This window comes from Vespula vulgaris, chromosome 1 (assembly GCF_905475345.1).
Source record: "Vespula vulgaris chromosome 1, iyVesVulg1.1, whole genome shotgun sequence".
Lineage (NCBI taxonomy): Eukaryota > Metazoa > Arthropoda > Insecta > Hymenoptera > Vespidae > Vespula > Vespula vulgaris.
The window spans coordinates 5,508,645-5,521,965 of record NC_066586.1 but is presented as its reverse complement, the minus strand read 5'-3'; the positions used below and the strand labels follow the sequence as shown (position 1 = coordinate 5,521,965).

At 40.0% G+C, this 13,321-nt stretch overlaps 1 protein-coding gene across 2 annotated transcripts; it reads right to left on the bottom strand.

Moving 5' to 3' along the window:
• Positions 1 to 1,611: 1,611 nt before the first annotated feature.
• Positions 1,612 to 5,984, bottom strand: LOC127064415 (uncharacterized). Of its 2 annotated transcripts, XR_007781670.1 has the most exons (7): positions 5,840 to 5,984; positions 5,438 to 5,597; positions 5,120 to 5,354; positions 4,904 to 5,060; positions 4,693 to 4,827; positions 4,218 to 4,589; positions 1,612 to 3,398 (listed from the first exon to the last, which is right to left on the bottom strand). XR_007781670.1 is itself a non-coding variant. In XM_050995453.1 (6 exons), the coding sequence occupies exons 1-6, from the start codon at positions 5,885 to 5,887 to the stop codon at positions 4,437 to 4,439; spliced, it is 888 nt and encodes a 295-aa protein (XP_050851410.1). In that variant the 5' UTR covers positions 5,888 to 5,984; the 3' UTR covers positions 4,194 to 4,436. The 2 variants fall into 2 exon arrangements, 1 of the variants encoding a protein (XP_050851410.1); XM_050995453.1 differs by lacking the exon at positions 1,612 to 3,398 and having other exon boundaries at positions 4,194 to 4,589.
• Between the last annotated feature and the right edge of the window lie 7,337 nt (positions 5,985 to 13,321).

Sequence of the window (13,321 nt, the reverse complement as noted above, 5' to 3'; positions counted from 1 at the left end):
GTTTGTTAAGGTAGAAAATAGATGGTTTCCACCACGTGGAGGAACGACGCGGATCTAATTATGATTTACCCTCGGACCTTCTCTTAGGCTTCGTTTCTATCGAGTAAAGATCTTTCATTCTCTCCGACGTTTGAGCCCTTCTCTCTCTCTCTCTCTCTTTCTCTGTTTTACTCTCTCCTTCTTTGTATCCTTCTATACCTTTCTCCGTCTATCGCACGGTTAAAGTCTTTGGTGTGTTTTACATGCTTCGTAATCAGAGTCGTGACTACCGTTGGTTCGCACGATGGAGCCACACAAGAGATTTCGTTCGAGGCTGTTATATATGGAGTGAAGCTTAACTCGCGATCAACTATCAACTAAGATCGCAGGTTAGTTGGGGTCGGCACTCGTTTAACGCTTTTACCTGGCCCGTTAACGGACACCTAACCCGTTCGTTCCTTCGAGAGAAGTCTTCCTATCGTTGCGTTCCCTTCGAAATTTTTCTATTCGACGAACCTTATGAGTTAAAAAGAAAAAAAAAAATGAAAGAAAAGAAAAAGATTCGAGCGGAAGGTTAGTTACAGGCTACGCTAAGCTAAAAATATTTCTAACATCGACTAGCTTTCAATAGAATACGTAATGGACGTTTCGACGTTTTATTGGAAAGTGTTCGTTGCGAAAGAATGTCCAGTGGTGCATTGTTGCATTCGAAGAAGAGAACAACGTTCAAGAAGGAAGAGATGCCCGATAGGATAAACAAGAGGAGAGATTATTTATACGACTTGATTATTATTAGCAGAGAGAATTTTTTTATATGAGGATATTATTAGACAGTTTGATCGACAGATAAACGAGTTTAATAGGACGAATTAAGTTTAATTATGAACGTTTATCGGAGATTCACCTTGCGCTTTATTTCAGTTGCAGTTGTTTACCGTCATCGTTGTCGTCGTCGTCGTCGTAGTCGTCGTTGTCGTACAGGTTCACCGTCGCATGCATCACGCGCGTCCGATTTAAAATTGCAAATGAGTAACGTGCATGTAGTATCGTGCTGGTTCGCGGATGTAAATCTTCTTCCCTCGAACAATAAACGGCCTTTTAAATATACGAGATGCCAGCAAGGGAAAGGGTGCGATTCTTTATTCTAAGCTTTCATCGATCGAAAAACGGAGAAACGTAATTTCGAACGTTCGCGTAGTTTGTAAATACGTTCAATCATTTTGGAGAGATCACACACGAAGTCCGTTGAATCAGTGCTCGACACGATCGACGATCGAACGGCTGGTGTCTTCTTACGTCCATCAAAATGAATCCGAGCAAAGAGGATCGGAATTGAAACTAATGTCAGCGATTTATCCTCTGACATCGTCCGACGTATAAATCGTCTCTTTCTGTACACGTGCGTCTCTTCTCGAAATAGAAGCGTGCCAAAATCTTTCAACCGAATTGTTTCGAATCGAACGATCCCAACGATTCAATTTAAACGAATTAGAAATCAAATAAGACGACGCATGAGTACGATCACGAATTTGTAGTTTTCTTTTTCTTTTTTTTTTTCATTCTTTCTTAGCGCATTCGAAAAAAAATTAATACATATTAATACATAGTTTTTACATACCTAGGTATCCTGCATCACCTGCATATCCATTAAATAGTTAATAATATCCGTGCGCGGTTATGATAATTATTCTCATCCCATAAAATTTTCTAAAAAGACTTGTTGAAATACGACAAGAAATCGTTAAAGTCGTTTCGACCTCTAAGGAAAAGGTAGGATATCCTATACGTACGTATAGATATATTATGTACATACGTAGATATATAGATACGTATAGAGAGTTACGCATTCTTAGCTTATCTATCTTTAGTAAAGAAAAAGAAAAAGTAAAAAAGAAGGAAAGAAAAAAAGAAGAAAGAAGAAAAAAAGGAGAAAAACGCTGGGGTTACTGCGTACTGCGAGAAGATCGGCTTCCGCCATCATGAGAATCCGTATGGTTTTGAACGATGATGGGACTCACGATGATCTTGGTGTTGGTGGTGTTGGTGTTAGTCTATACTGGTACCGAAGTTGCCGAGTTGCTCGTTTAAGCTCGTACGTAACGTAGAAGGTGCAATCATAAAGCTAGACTCGACCTGCCGCATCGAGCACGGCTGGTAACGATTTGTTAACACCGCAAATATCCAATCAACGATACCGATCATACCGATCTCAGCCCTGCAGGACTTTGTCGTCTAACTATGCCCGCCGGTATACGTGTAGTCGATAAGAGAAATAGAAAAGAAAAAAAAGAAAAAAAAAAGAAAAGAGAAATGAAAGGAAATAGAAAAACAACGTAAAATCAAATCAAATCAAAGAAAAAAGAAGAATAACAGAAGTGAAAGGAGTAGAAAGACGAATAAGATCGAGAAGAAGAAAGGAGAGACGTTATCGAGTTTACATGCAAGAAGCTTAGAATATAGTCCGAGCATGATTTTCTTCTTGTGTGGTCCGTCTTACGTCTCTCCTCGATGCGCGAACGCGTAAAAGTAACGTCGACTTTCTCATGAGGCGCTATTCCGTAAGCGTAGGATCGTTGCCACCGACGTACTTACACTCAACTTGGTGTCGGCGCTCCTCCGAGCACGAGAATGAGATTCGACGGCGTATTTATTGTGGGAACAGTATACGCCAAGGAAATATTGCGCGAACCTTTCTCGTTATGGCTACTCGAAATATTAGCTAACGGTCGAAAGAACGAACGAACACGAAAGAGTGAGTGAGAAAGAGTGAAAGAAAGATTGAGATAAAGAGAGAGAGAAAGAGAGAGAGAGAGAGAGAGAGAGTTTGCGAATAAGAAACACACTATCATGATTTCTTGAATCGACGAAGAAAACTTTAAAGCGCCGTTTCCTCGTAGCACGGAAATTTATTATATCGACACTACGTTAATATTTCTATCGTCGTGGTTTAAAGGTAGAAAGAAAAAAGGATCGATAGAGAGAAAGAGAAAGAGAGAGAGAGAAAGAGATATTAATGGGATATCGACCTTGCCCATATACGGCTAGTACCTCTCTCGCTGAAATCGAATGAATCATCGGCGACGATTTCTTCGCGTATATAACTTCGCGAAACTGAAATAAACGCATCGTAGGCAGATGATTAACAACGCTACCGTGTCTGTACATGTCCGTTGCTCGATCGTAGTTTACTTACGAACGATACTGTCCGAGAGAAAGAAAGAGCAATGGCATTAGAAAGGTCAACTCGTTGGACTCATGATGACCTTTTGGTTCTTTCACTATTCAGACTTCGACAGATGAAACTGTTGAAAAACGTTGGTTCAATGATTGGATCTTGTCGTCGTTGTTGTCGTTATTGTTGTTGTTGTTGTTGGTGGTGGTGGTGGTGGTGTTGGTGCTGTGAGGACGCGATCGTGTATCTTAAAAAAAAGTACATTTTTCTTTTATAGAAATAGAAAAATTTCGATATGATAGAACATAAATACGAGAAGATATTGTTAGAAGAGCTTGGAGAAGGCGGTACGCGTTCTCTTTCATTAGCTGGTTAGGGTAACGTAATCATTTATCATAGCCCATCGAGTATATTACGTATTGTAACATGACAGAAGCTAAATGATGTCTTTATCCTAAACGACAGGTAATATTACGAACATGATAAATCCGTCCGTTAATGTTCGTGGTGCGATTGTGCGTTATTAAAAAATTATTTAATGGAGGGATAGAGGAAGGTAGTCGAACGAAGTTTAGCCGCGTGCATCTTTAGATAAGAGTAAAGAGAGTTGGAAGGATAATTACGTTTGTTCTTGTACTTTGGATGCGTTACTTAAGGAACAGGCCGATTGAAAGAGCGCCGATGATAGCTAACTCTTGAAATTGCCCGATGTTTTCTCTGAGTTAAGTAAGTTGCGCCATAACTCGCGCCATGAACGAGAAACAAAGAGAGAAAGTGAGAGAGAAAGAAACAGATAGACAGAGACAGACAGAGACAGACAGAGAAAGAGAGAGAGAGAGAGAGAGAGAGAGAGAGAGAAAGAGAGTGAAAGAAAGAGAGAGAGAGTGGTGACTGCAGGTCGTTGGGGTGGTGTAATACCGCCTAAATAAAAATTCACGACGCGAAGCGTACGTTCCCTTCCTAGGCACGACGTTTAAATGTTAACGACAATGGCGAGTCATGTCAGATCGTTTCGTGTCGAAGCGAAAGGGCGAGAGGCATGGCTACGGACCTTCTATTTGCATACCTTCTTTCCATATCTCGTTTCGATGTCGTCTTCCATTCGAAAGAAATCAGAAAAGTTTGATGGTTTTGTTTCTTATTGTTTTTTGTTTGTTCGTTTGTTCTCTTTTTGTTTTTTTTTTGGTTTCATTTTTTGTTTTCTTTCTCTACGAATCATGCAAGAATTTGATAAATTTACATCAAACGTATTTTATATAGACAAATATGTGATAAAAAACGACAATCAAGAAACTTCCATAGACGCGAGATTCAAGATGTTTTGATTGTTATTCAATGTTTCGTAGAGGATAATATAATTATTACGAAGTTGGACCATCCGATGCCACAAGTTCAAGTGTGTCATACCGTTGCGATCCCCCGATTCCTTAGGAGTTGCCTTGAATAATAAGAATCTTTAAGGTTTATTATCAAAGAGGAGGGATTACGAGTAGTTGTATAGATCGCTTTATTTTCTCGTAATTTCGTTGTCGCATACTCACTTGAAGGTTCTTGAGATGAAAGAAGAGCTCGTAGGCCCAGCAATCGATGGTTTCGGTAGTACGAGTCGCATTGGTCAATTCGATCGACTCGAGCGAATTTTTGATTAGGGCAAGGGCCTGCAGCCAACGTTTAAGCTGCATAAGATCAGACCCCTTGTGAGTTGACTTTGTAAAACGTATCGATTAAATTTGATTCGATGACGTTTCTTACTATCGTGATATCTGCGATTAATTGAACAGCGGCTGGTCGCATGATGCCGATAAATGTATCAACGATCGTGTCATCCTTTTTGATGCTAGACGTATACTCTAGAACGGAGGAGCTCCAGTTGGAGGATGTACCACATTGCGCGTTTTGAAACTCTGATCTTGGTAAAAATGAATCGTTAAATAATATTTGATAGTTAGTATCGGATATGGATCTTACTTTTGGAAGAACATTGGAATGACATTGTCGATTACGAAATAGGACGGCGTGAATACGATTTTTTTTGTACAGGAAGCTAGTCGACTTATGATAAATGCCAATAGCTGACCAAGGGCACCAGGATATCGACGTATCGTCGTGTTATTACCACCGTATATTCTGTGATATTTTCTTTTATAAATTCTGTGTCTCGTGCGGCTACGATCGCACATCGATAGAGAATAATAAGTTGTAACTGTAATGAAGGAATTATTTCGAGAAATGTTATTAATGTTACGTTCAATGATTACCATCGAAATCGATGATTGTTCGGCTTACGATCTCTTATACTTGACAACGTTGACACTGATCTCGCTTGAGGATAAATTACGTTAGTGTTTACGTTGATATTATTCCTCGCTGATTCCGGCATATATTCTTCAATGATTTCATTTAATTCGACTACTTTACTTGGAAACGTATCCAGACATTCGAGAGCCTAAAAATAAACTCCTCTTTTAACCTCGAAACTTTGACTTTGATTCATTGTCTCTGGTACGATCGTTTCTCGAGTAAAAGTATTGCGCGTTCGACAAAGAAGAAGAATGTACGGCCGAGCGTTTAGAAAGTGATTATTTTACGGGTGATAGATGTTAAGGTCGTTAGTAACGGTCGGGGTCAAGCGACGAAAAGTGAATGCGAAGGTTATGTTATGAACACAAAAGAGTAAATCCTTTTCACCTTATGCTGAAGGCTTTCGAAGAATAAACGTTCCGTCTTGGAAGACATCCTTTTTATCTCCGAATATGTTTATTCAACGCGCACATCCGGATATTCCACGTGAATTTGGACTAACATGTACATGTTGACAATATAACGCGGAACGGGAGTACTCCGTTGAGTACTTCCTACGATCTAACGAGAAACAATCGACGTTCTTTCGATATCTCTCGTTCATCTCTCTAATAAATATCATTCGTCATTATCGAGAAGAAAAATCATTACTCGATAACACCGATGATACTGCTATTTCCGCGATTTATAAAATCGTCTTTTTCCCTTTATGTCTTACCAAAGAGTTATAAAATAAACCCGTTAACTTGCTAATGAAGTTTATGTTGTCCGATGTATTGAGATTAATAAACTTGATATATCTGACTCGTACGTTTTATAACATCCGTAATGACGATTGTGACGTATCGTTCAGGTAGAGAAAGATGCTACGGAAGATGGTCGTTCAGATAGAGAAAGAGAAAGAGAAGAAGCGGTCGAAGGAAAAGGAAGAATTTTTTTTTATTGCCGTGGGTGATTTTACTCGAAGAATTCGCGGAACGCCCAAGGCTCCTTGCTACCTATGAACGTTATGAATTATTGATTCCTCTATGCATTCCATTATAATCATCGGCGTTACCGTCGTTGTCGTGGACGCCCGATTACGTAGAGTTTACTCTCTCGGGAAGCGACGACGATATTTTCGTTCTTCGAGTTCGATTCCTATGCAGATTCGAGACAGGATCGTATTTCCTAAATACTTTTTCTTTTACCAACTATGCAAACGATGCGTCGATCGTTAAATAACGATCGCTCGATCGTCCGACTAAACGGCATCCATTTGATTTCTTTAACTCGCTATATGTTCTCTTTCTCCATTTATAAGTTTGTTAACGATGCAAAGGAACAAAGTCTCAAGGGTACGTTTCTGGAATGTGCCAACGGGCACACCAGCGATGTTCTCCTCGTGCTAATTGTAACTTTGATCTTATACTACTTCGAGATAGTTATCCGTTCGCGGATGTTTCTTTCTTTCTTTCCTTCCTTCTTTGTTTCTTTTTTATCGCGACGCGTATTTGACATTGATACCTACTTGGATAGATAGATCCGAAGGAACAATATTGATCAAAATTTATTCGATCTGAAATCTTTGTCCGTCGAAACGAACTTCAATCTCGAGGACATTTAGAAATTCAGATCGATCGATTTAATCTACCGTCGGAGAGTTGCGTTACATTCTCGAAGGTCGTTTCTTTGATGCATACGACGTCGAGGATTTCGACGAAATTCCCATTACTACTTGTTACGCGTGTACTTGTAAAAATATATATGCTCGATTGATATACTACTTGCAAGAACGTAAAGACAACGAAATTGTTGGTACGTTTTTGGGAAGAACGAATTCGTAGAACGATCCATTTCTTACAACGCGGCAAATTTTTCACGAGAGACTCGATAGAATCTTGGATGAATTCGATCGTGGCGATTAAGAAAGCTCGTATCACGTGTATTCTTCGTGTCCGATCTTAAGCATCGCTCCGTTTAATTACGACCGATTAACTTGTCCGTTCAAAGTAAAAACGTGGTACAGGAACCGTGTGCCTGGATCAAAGTCGAACGATGCGCCTTCGAGCACGGCGATCGATAGATAGATCCTCGTTAAGCCGATTCTTCCTTTCTCGCAAATTCATTTAGCTCCGAGGTATTTCATGTTGTAAACTTAGTATACACCTTTTACTCTTTTCTTCCTCTTTTTCATCTTTTTCATCTTCTTCTTCTTCTTCTTCCTCTCCTGGCGCAGTCACGGTATTATATTTTCGTAGTAGATACTTTTACTCATCGAGCACCGTGCATTTGGTTATTTTATTAGGATACGTCCTCGAGAATTAACGGCGATGTTCTCGATCGAGACTCTCGATAATCATGAGACTAATAGCAGATACACGGGCGAATAAAACAGATTTTAATTGCGCGTCGGTCTTGCGCATGCTTTCGCTTCCACGTTATATCGTGATAAAAATGTAATTAATTAGGACCGTGTACGTTGAGTATATAACGATATTTATTTCAATGGTTTATGCAAGGATATACTATCCATCGAATAGCCATGCGTCAACGTCTCTCGGTTTAATTAAACGACGTTACTTCTTGAAATTGACAAGTTTCATTTTCGTTGAAGTCGATGAAAGTTTTCTATGATGTTGATCATGAATAATCGTATCTTGCTTAACGTCCAATAGAGCTAGAATTTACGCAATATCCAATCGTACTTTCCGATATTTATCCGATAGTAAACCGATCGATAAAGAACCGACTCTCCATTACGTTCTAATTACATTTTCGTTCTGACACGCGTCCTTTGACTGTATTTTAATGACAGCCGCAATTTATCCTAGTCGAGATCGTACCATATAAAATTGGATCGGAGGATGGACGTTCGATATTAGATTATCGATCGTGCCATTACGATCGGATTTCGAGTTAGCTGCTATTGGCTCCGAATGCCAATTAAATTCGTTATTACGGAGTACGAAATAAATGACGCATGGTGAGTCGTAATCGATAAAACCTTTGAAAGATCATAGAATTCTTTGAAATATTATTTTCGATTATTTGTTATCGTAACGAAGGACTAACGAGAATCTAATGAACTCCGTTTTAATTCTAGTATCGGTATGTTGAAAACGGGCGTGTGTCGGTAAAATTTTTCCTAATTAAGACGTGTACTAGGTGCACGTCCATTACGTAAAGTAGCCATCTTGATTTAGTATTCGACCGGTCGGTTCGAACGATTACAACAAAAACTTTACAGCTAAAAGTACGGATACGGCAAAGGGCTCGAGAGTAAAAGGGGATCGTAAGAAAGAAAAAGATGGACGAATGGACGGACAAACGGACAGGGAAAAAGAGAGAAAGAGAAATAGAGAGAGAGAGAGAGAGAGAGAGAGAGAGAGAGAGAGAGTCAGTCAGTCTTCCTTTTCTACTTGTATCCCTCTGTTTCGTCTCTCTTCTTTGCATTCATCGAGGAAGGTTGCACGTTGCTGTCTGGACCAGGTGCAGAAGCGAGATCTGCAAGAAGATCTACTTACTATGCCGAGTAGTACAATCGGCACCTGCGAAAGCTTCACGGGAATGCGATGCAAATTTTCAACCGAGACTCTTATATCGGCCGACCTGGTCGCGGCGCTGCTCGTTGTTACCTATTCGAGATTCGAATATCTTCTCTCGCGAAGACTCGCGAAGGTCGTAGGGTGCCGATGTGGTGTAGCAGAGCTTCCTGACCTTCGGCGTAGAAATAAACTCTACGTAGATACGTTGAATCGTATTATTGCATCTTCCTTGAATCCGTGAGACTACGTGTCACGAAATGCAACGAGGCGCAATGCAATGAAAAACAAGTAATGCGATGTTAAGCCGAAGGCGTCGTGTCGTTCGATCGAAACTCGATATAATTCGATGTATCACTCCTCGAAGGATCTTGTCGCAGTCATTATAAATCTATCGTTTGTGTATAATCGACCGTTCATTGTCCAACTTTTGAAGAGCGTAAATGATAATCCGACGCATTAATAACGTGATTAATAACGTCCATAAAAACTTGTTGACAAGAGATCCATATAAAAATGCATAAATCGTCTTGCTCGTTATAACGTTGAATTACGTCGGACTACTTTCATGCGACTTTTCCGTTATTATTGCTATTTATATGTAAAGTGTAAATGTTCGTAAAAGATTAGTTATGATATTTATAAACTCGATAAAATAATTGCAGAGGATGGTGTGACATACATATATGATGTGTGCGATAAACACAAAACATATAATTATTATCGTTGGATAAAAAATGTTTTTGTATTCTTTAACAGTCGTCCAACAAGTTTCTTCAAGGTTAAATATTCCATATATTGTGGTAACGAATGATTCTTGAGAGAAAGGAACAATACGAACTTTTATTCTATATTTTGAAATCGGATGATCGATCGATGTCATTTTGAAATCGCTTTATTCATTATTTATATCTTCCGCGAAAAGGATTATACGATCGTCGCTGTATAGCAATAGGAAACGACAAGTGAAATTAAAAACACATAATTGACAATTAGAAGATAATAACAGAGATTCGAATGGTAAATCGAAAACGGTTCACGTTGCATAATTATGCATCAGCTGATGATATTACGAAGCATTTCATGATCACGTTTCATTTTGCATAAAATAATCACGATAGCGTTATCTAGATCTTGATCGTTTTCGTGACGTAGTCGCATAAGTTTGCTAGGAGTTGGTAGAGAGCCAGAACGATTAAGAAAAAGAAAGAAAAAGGGAGAGAGAGAGAGAGAGAGAGAGAGAGAGAGAGAGAACCGCTTGTTTCACGGCATTGAAAGCTACAACTCGAATGTTAATTAGTACTCGTGGTTTATCCTTCTCTTTCTCTCGAGTTTTACCCTCCGTACTTTACATCAGCCTCCCTTTTATTTTCTTTCATCTTCTCTTACCTCTCTTATATGTACCTACTCTAGCTAGTTTTCATTCCCCTTGTTTGTCGTTTGAAAAAGGGAGAAAACGCGAAACATTTCGCTATCGATAGGTTGCGTCAGGTTCTAGTTTCCTTGGGATCTCATTAACGGCTTTCGATTCCTTATTTCTCGTGGTCGAAGATAGAAGCTTGTCTGTTTATCGGGTTTACGATGTCACCGACACTCGACAATGAGACCGAGCTGGCAATAGCAGAAATAACAGAGAGGTAAGACGTAAGGAAAGAAATGAAAAATAGAAGTGAAAGAAGGAAATCCTAGTGAAAGAATATCGAAGTAAATAAGAGAGTCTTGTGGTATCCCTTAGCGAAGACGTTTCTATGCGAGCCTACTGTCAACGAAGATAACTTACGATCTGCCGGAATGGTAATGGTCGCGGCAGGTATTCTCCCTCCTCTGGTAGATTTAATAGACTCGTTCCTGATAGGACTTGTCAACGCTCGCGCTCTGACCGCGGAAAGGAGAAAATGATTTACCGAGGAGCATTTACCCTCGTGCTAACGCGATTTTCAATGACCGGATGAAGACGGTGCTATGGTCCATCATTTTAATCCTTCGTTTCAACGAGACACGTGATCATCTGGCGATAATACCCAACGGAGTATTAAAAATAACCTTTTCACATGGTTACCAACGTCGTTTAAAGTTCCCCTAGATTTAGGACTCGTTCGTGTTACATCCTTATATATATACGCACACACACACACACATACATACATACATACATACATACATATATATATATATATCGTTGTTAATGCACAACAAGTGCTTTCGATCGATAATGGCCTCCCCTTTCCAATCCTGTCAAAAATAAAAGTACAGATTCATCTGGATATCCTATTTCACGTTGCCGAGTATAAAAGGCTTTTTCCCCTTCTGATGTCTAAAAATAGTATACCGAGTGGTATATAACCCTAGAAGACGAATCAACATTATCTCACCCTTCGACAACAACTCCCCCGTTGAGAACATATCCCAACTAACGTTCTTCTGTAGTTAGCCGCAGGACGATCGTAGGTTCGATCGGTTTCATGAGCAGGAATGCCGATGAGAGATCACTATGTGGCACTATGTTCGTGGCTTGGAAGGCGATAATGAGCCTGCGGGGTTGCGGTGGATAGGTTCATTGGCTCCTGTCCGGGACATCAGGCCCATTGAGCGTACGTCCGTTCACCGAGTCGACTCATCGACTGGATGATGCTCTTATATAAAGAAGAGGAGGAACAAGGAAAGAAAAAAAAAGAGAAGAGTATAGTTAAGAGGAAGGAGGGACGGTGATAGAGGATACAACGTTCTTCTGGGTTGCAAGGTGTCAGTCTCTAGGCGGGTGTTAATGAAGCGTCACTCGAGATGTCACTTATCGTCTTCCTTTCGGGAAGAAAAGCTTGAAAGATCGTAGAGAGGATCGGCCATCGTTTGCTATCTTTAATATTGGAACGATCGGTCAAGGTCAGGGACTTCTCGCGCTAGCCACCGAGGTCTTAATATAGTTCATCGACCTCAACGATTAATCTCTTTACCGAGAAATCTTCGCTGCTAGATAGAGAGTTATATTGGAACCTTCAACATTCCTTACCAGTACTACACTTCCCTTCGCCTCGTACTTGAACTTCATCCTACGTTGTCTAGTAGAACAACATTCCCTGCGGTTGTATTTCATTCATTTGAAAAAGTATCCAGTTCGTCTCTCCCGTAGATTTTCTCACACAAGCGGAACAGTCCTTCTTCTTCGTTAGCTCGAACACAATTTGAAAGAGTCACGAGCCAATTGGTCTCTCTCTCTCTCTCTCTCTTTCTCTTTCTCTTTCTCTCTCTGTCTCTGTCTCTTTCTCTCTTTTTCTTTCTCAAATGAAGTTCTCGGTAAGAAGACTCTAGTAGGATCTTCACCCTCGTCGTATCTAATTTGCCTACGCGTCTCTTAACTCTTGTTTACGCGTCGTCTCACGAACAAGTCGTAAAATAAATCGCGGCCGCGTAAGAATGGCGATTCGGTGAAGTTAACGCGCAAAATAAGTAAGTAAGTAAGTAAGTAAGTAAGTAAGTAAGTAAGTAGAAGGTTCGTCGCGGATAGTATCCGGGAGTGGGAGAGAGAGAGAGAAAGAGAGAAAGAAAAAGAGAAAAAGAGAGAGAGAGAGAGAAAGGAAGATACCGTAGCTGCAATATTTGCACAAAGCCTTCCTCTCCTCTTGAGTTCTCGTCGTTAGCAGCTAACGCTACGCGCGCGCGTCACACACACACACACACACACCCGTTTAAGACGAGCGCACGCGATTCTGGTTTTATCTCAACTTCTCGTTCGAACGTTCGACCTCTCGAGAGTGCTAGTACGCACCACGCTCCGTATTTCGCGCGATCGCGTGCGGATTATCCACATTTACATACGTTCCTCTGTAGAGATGCCTGTTTATTCATCTGTGTGTATCAAAGAAAGAGAGAATAAGAAGGAGTCACTTTGCAAGCGAAGCTAATAAAAGCTCCACCGGGACTTTTATTCGGTCGGACTTTTCCTTCTTAGCAATAATGACAATGCATTCGAATATCCTTCGGATTATCTTTCGAAGCTTTTCAATTTACATCTTCTCCGTTAAGAGATATTCGCGTTTCGTTTTAAAGTCCCATTCGTTCTAATGGCTGGGTCAAGTTCTCTTATCATTAAATAAAGAAGACGTTAAGTTTCCTAGGTAACGATCCACGCAAATCGATATCTTTATTCGAGTTCCGCATAGTTAATATAGACTATATGTAATCATCTATATACTTGCAACTTTATTGTTATATACTATTTCTTAAGCACAATGCCATTGAGTTCTCGATCATCGTGTATCGTTCACGGTCACATACGTGAAAGTGTCTTTCTGATGTATCTATATATACATTATATACATATATATCCATGTATGTATATATATATATA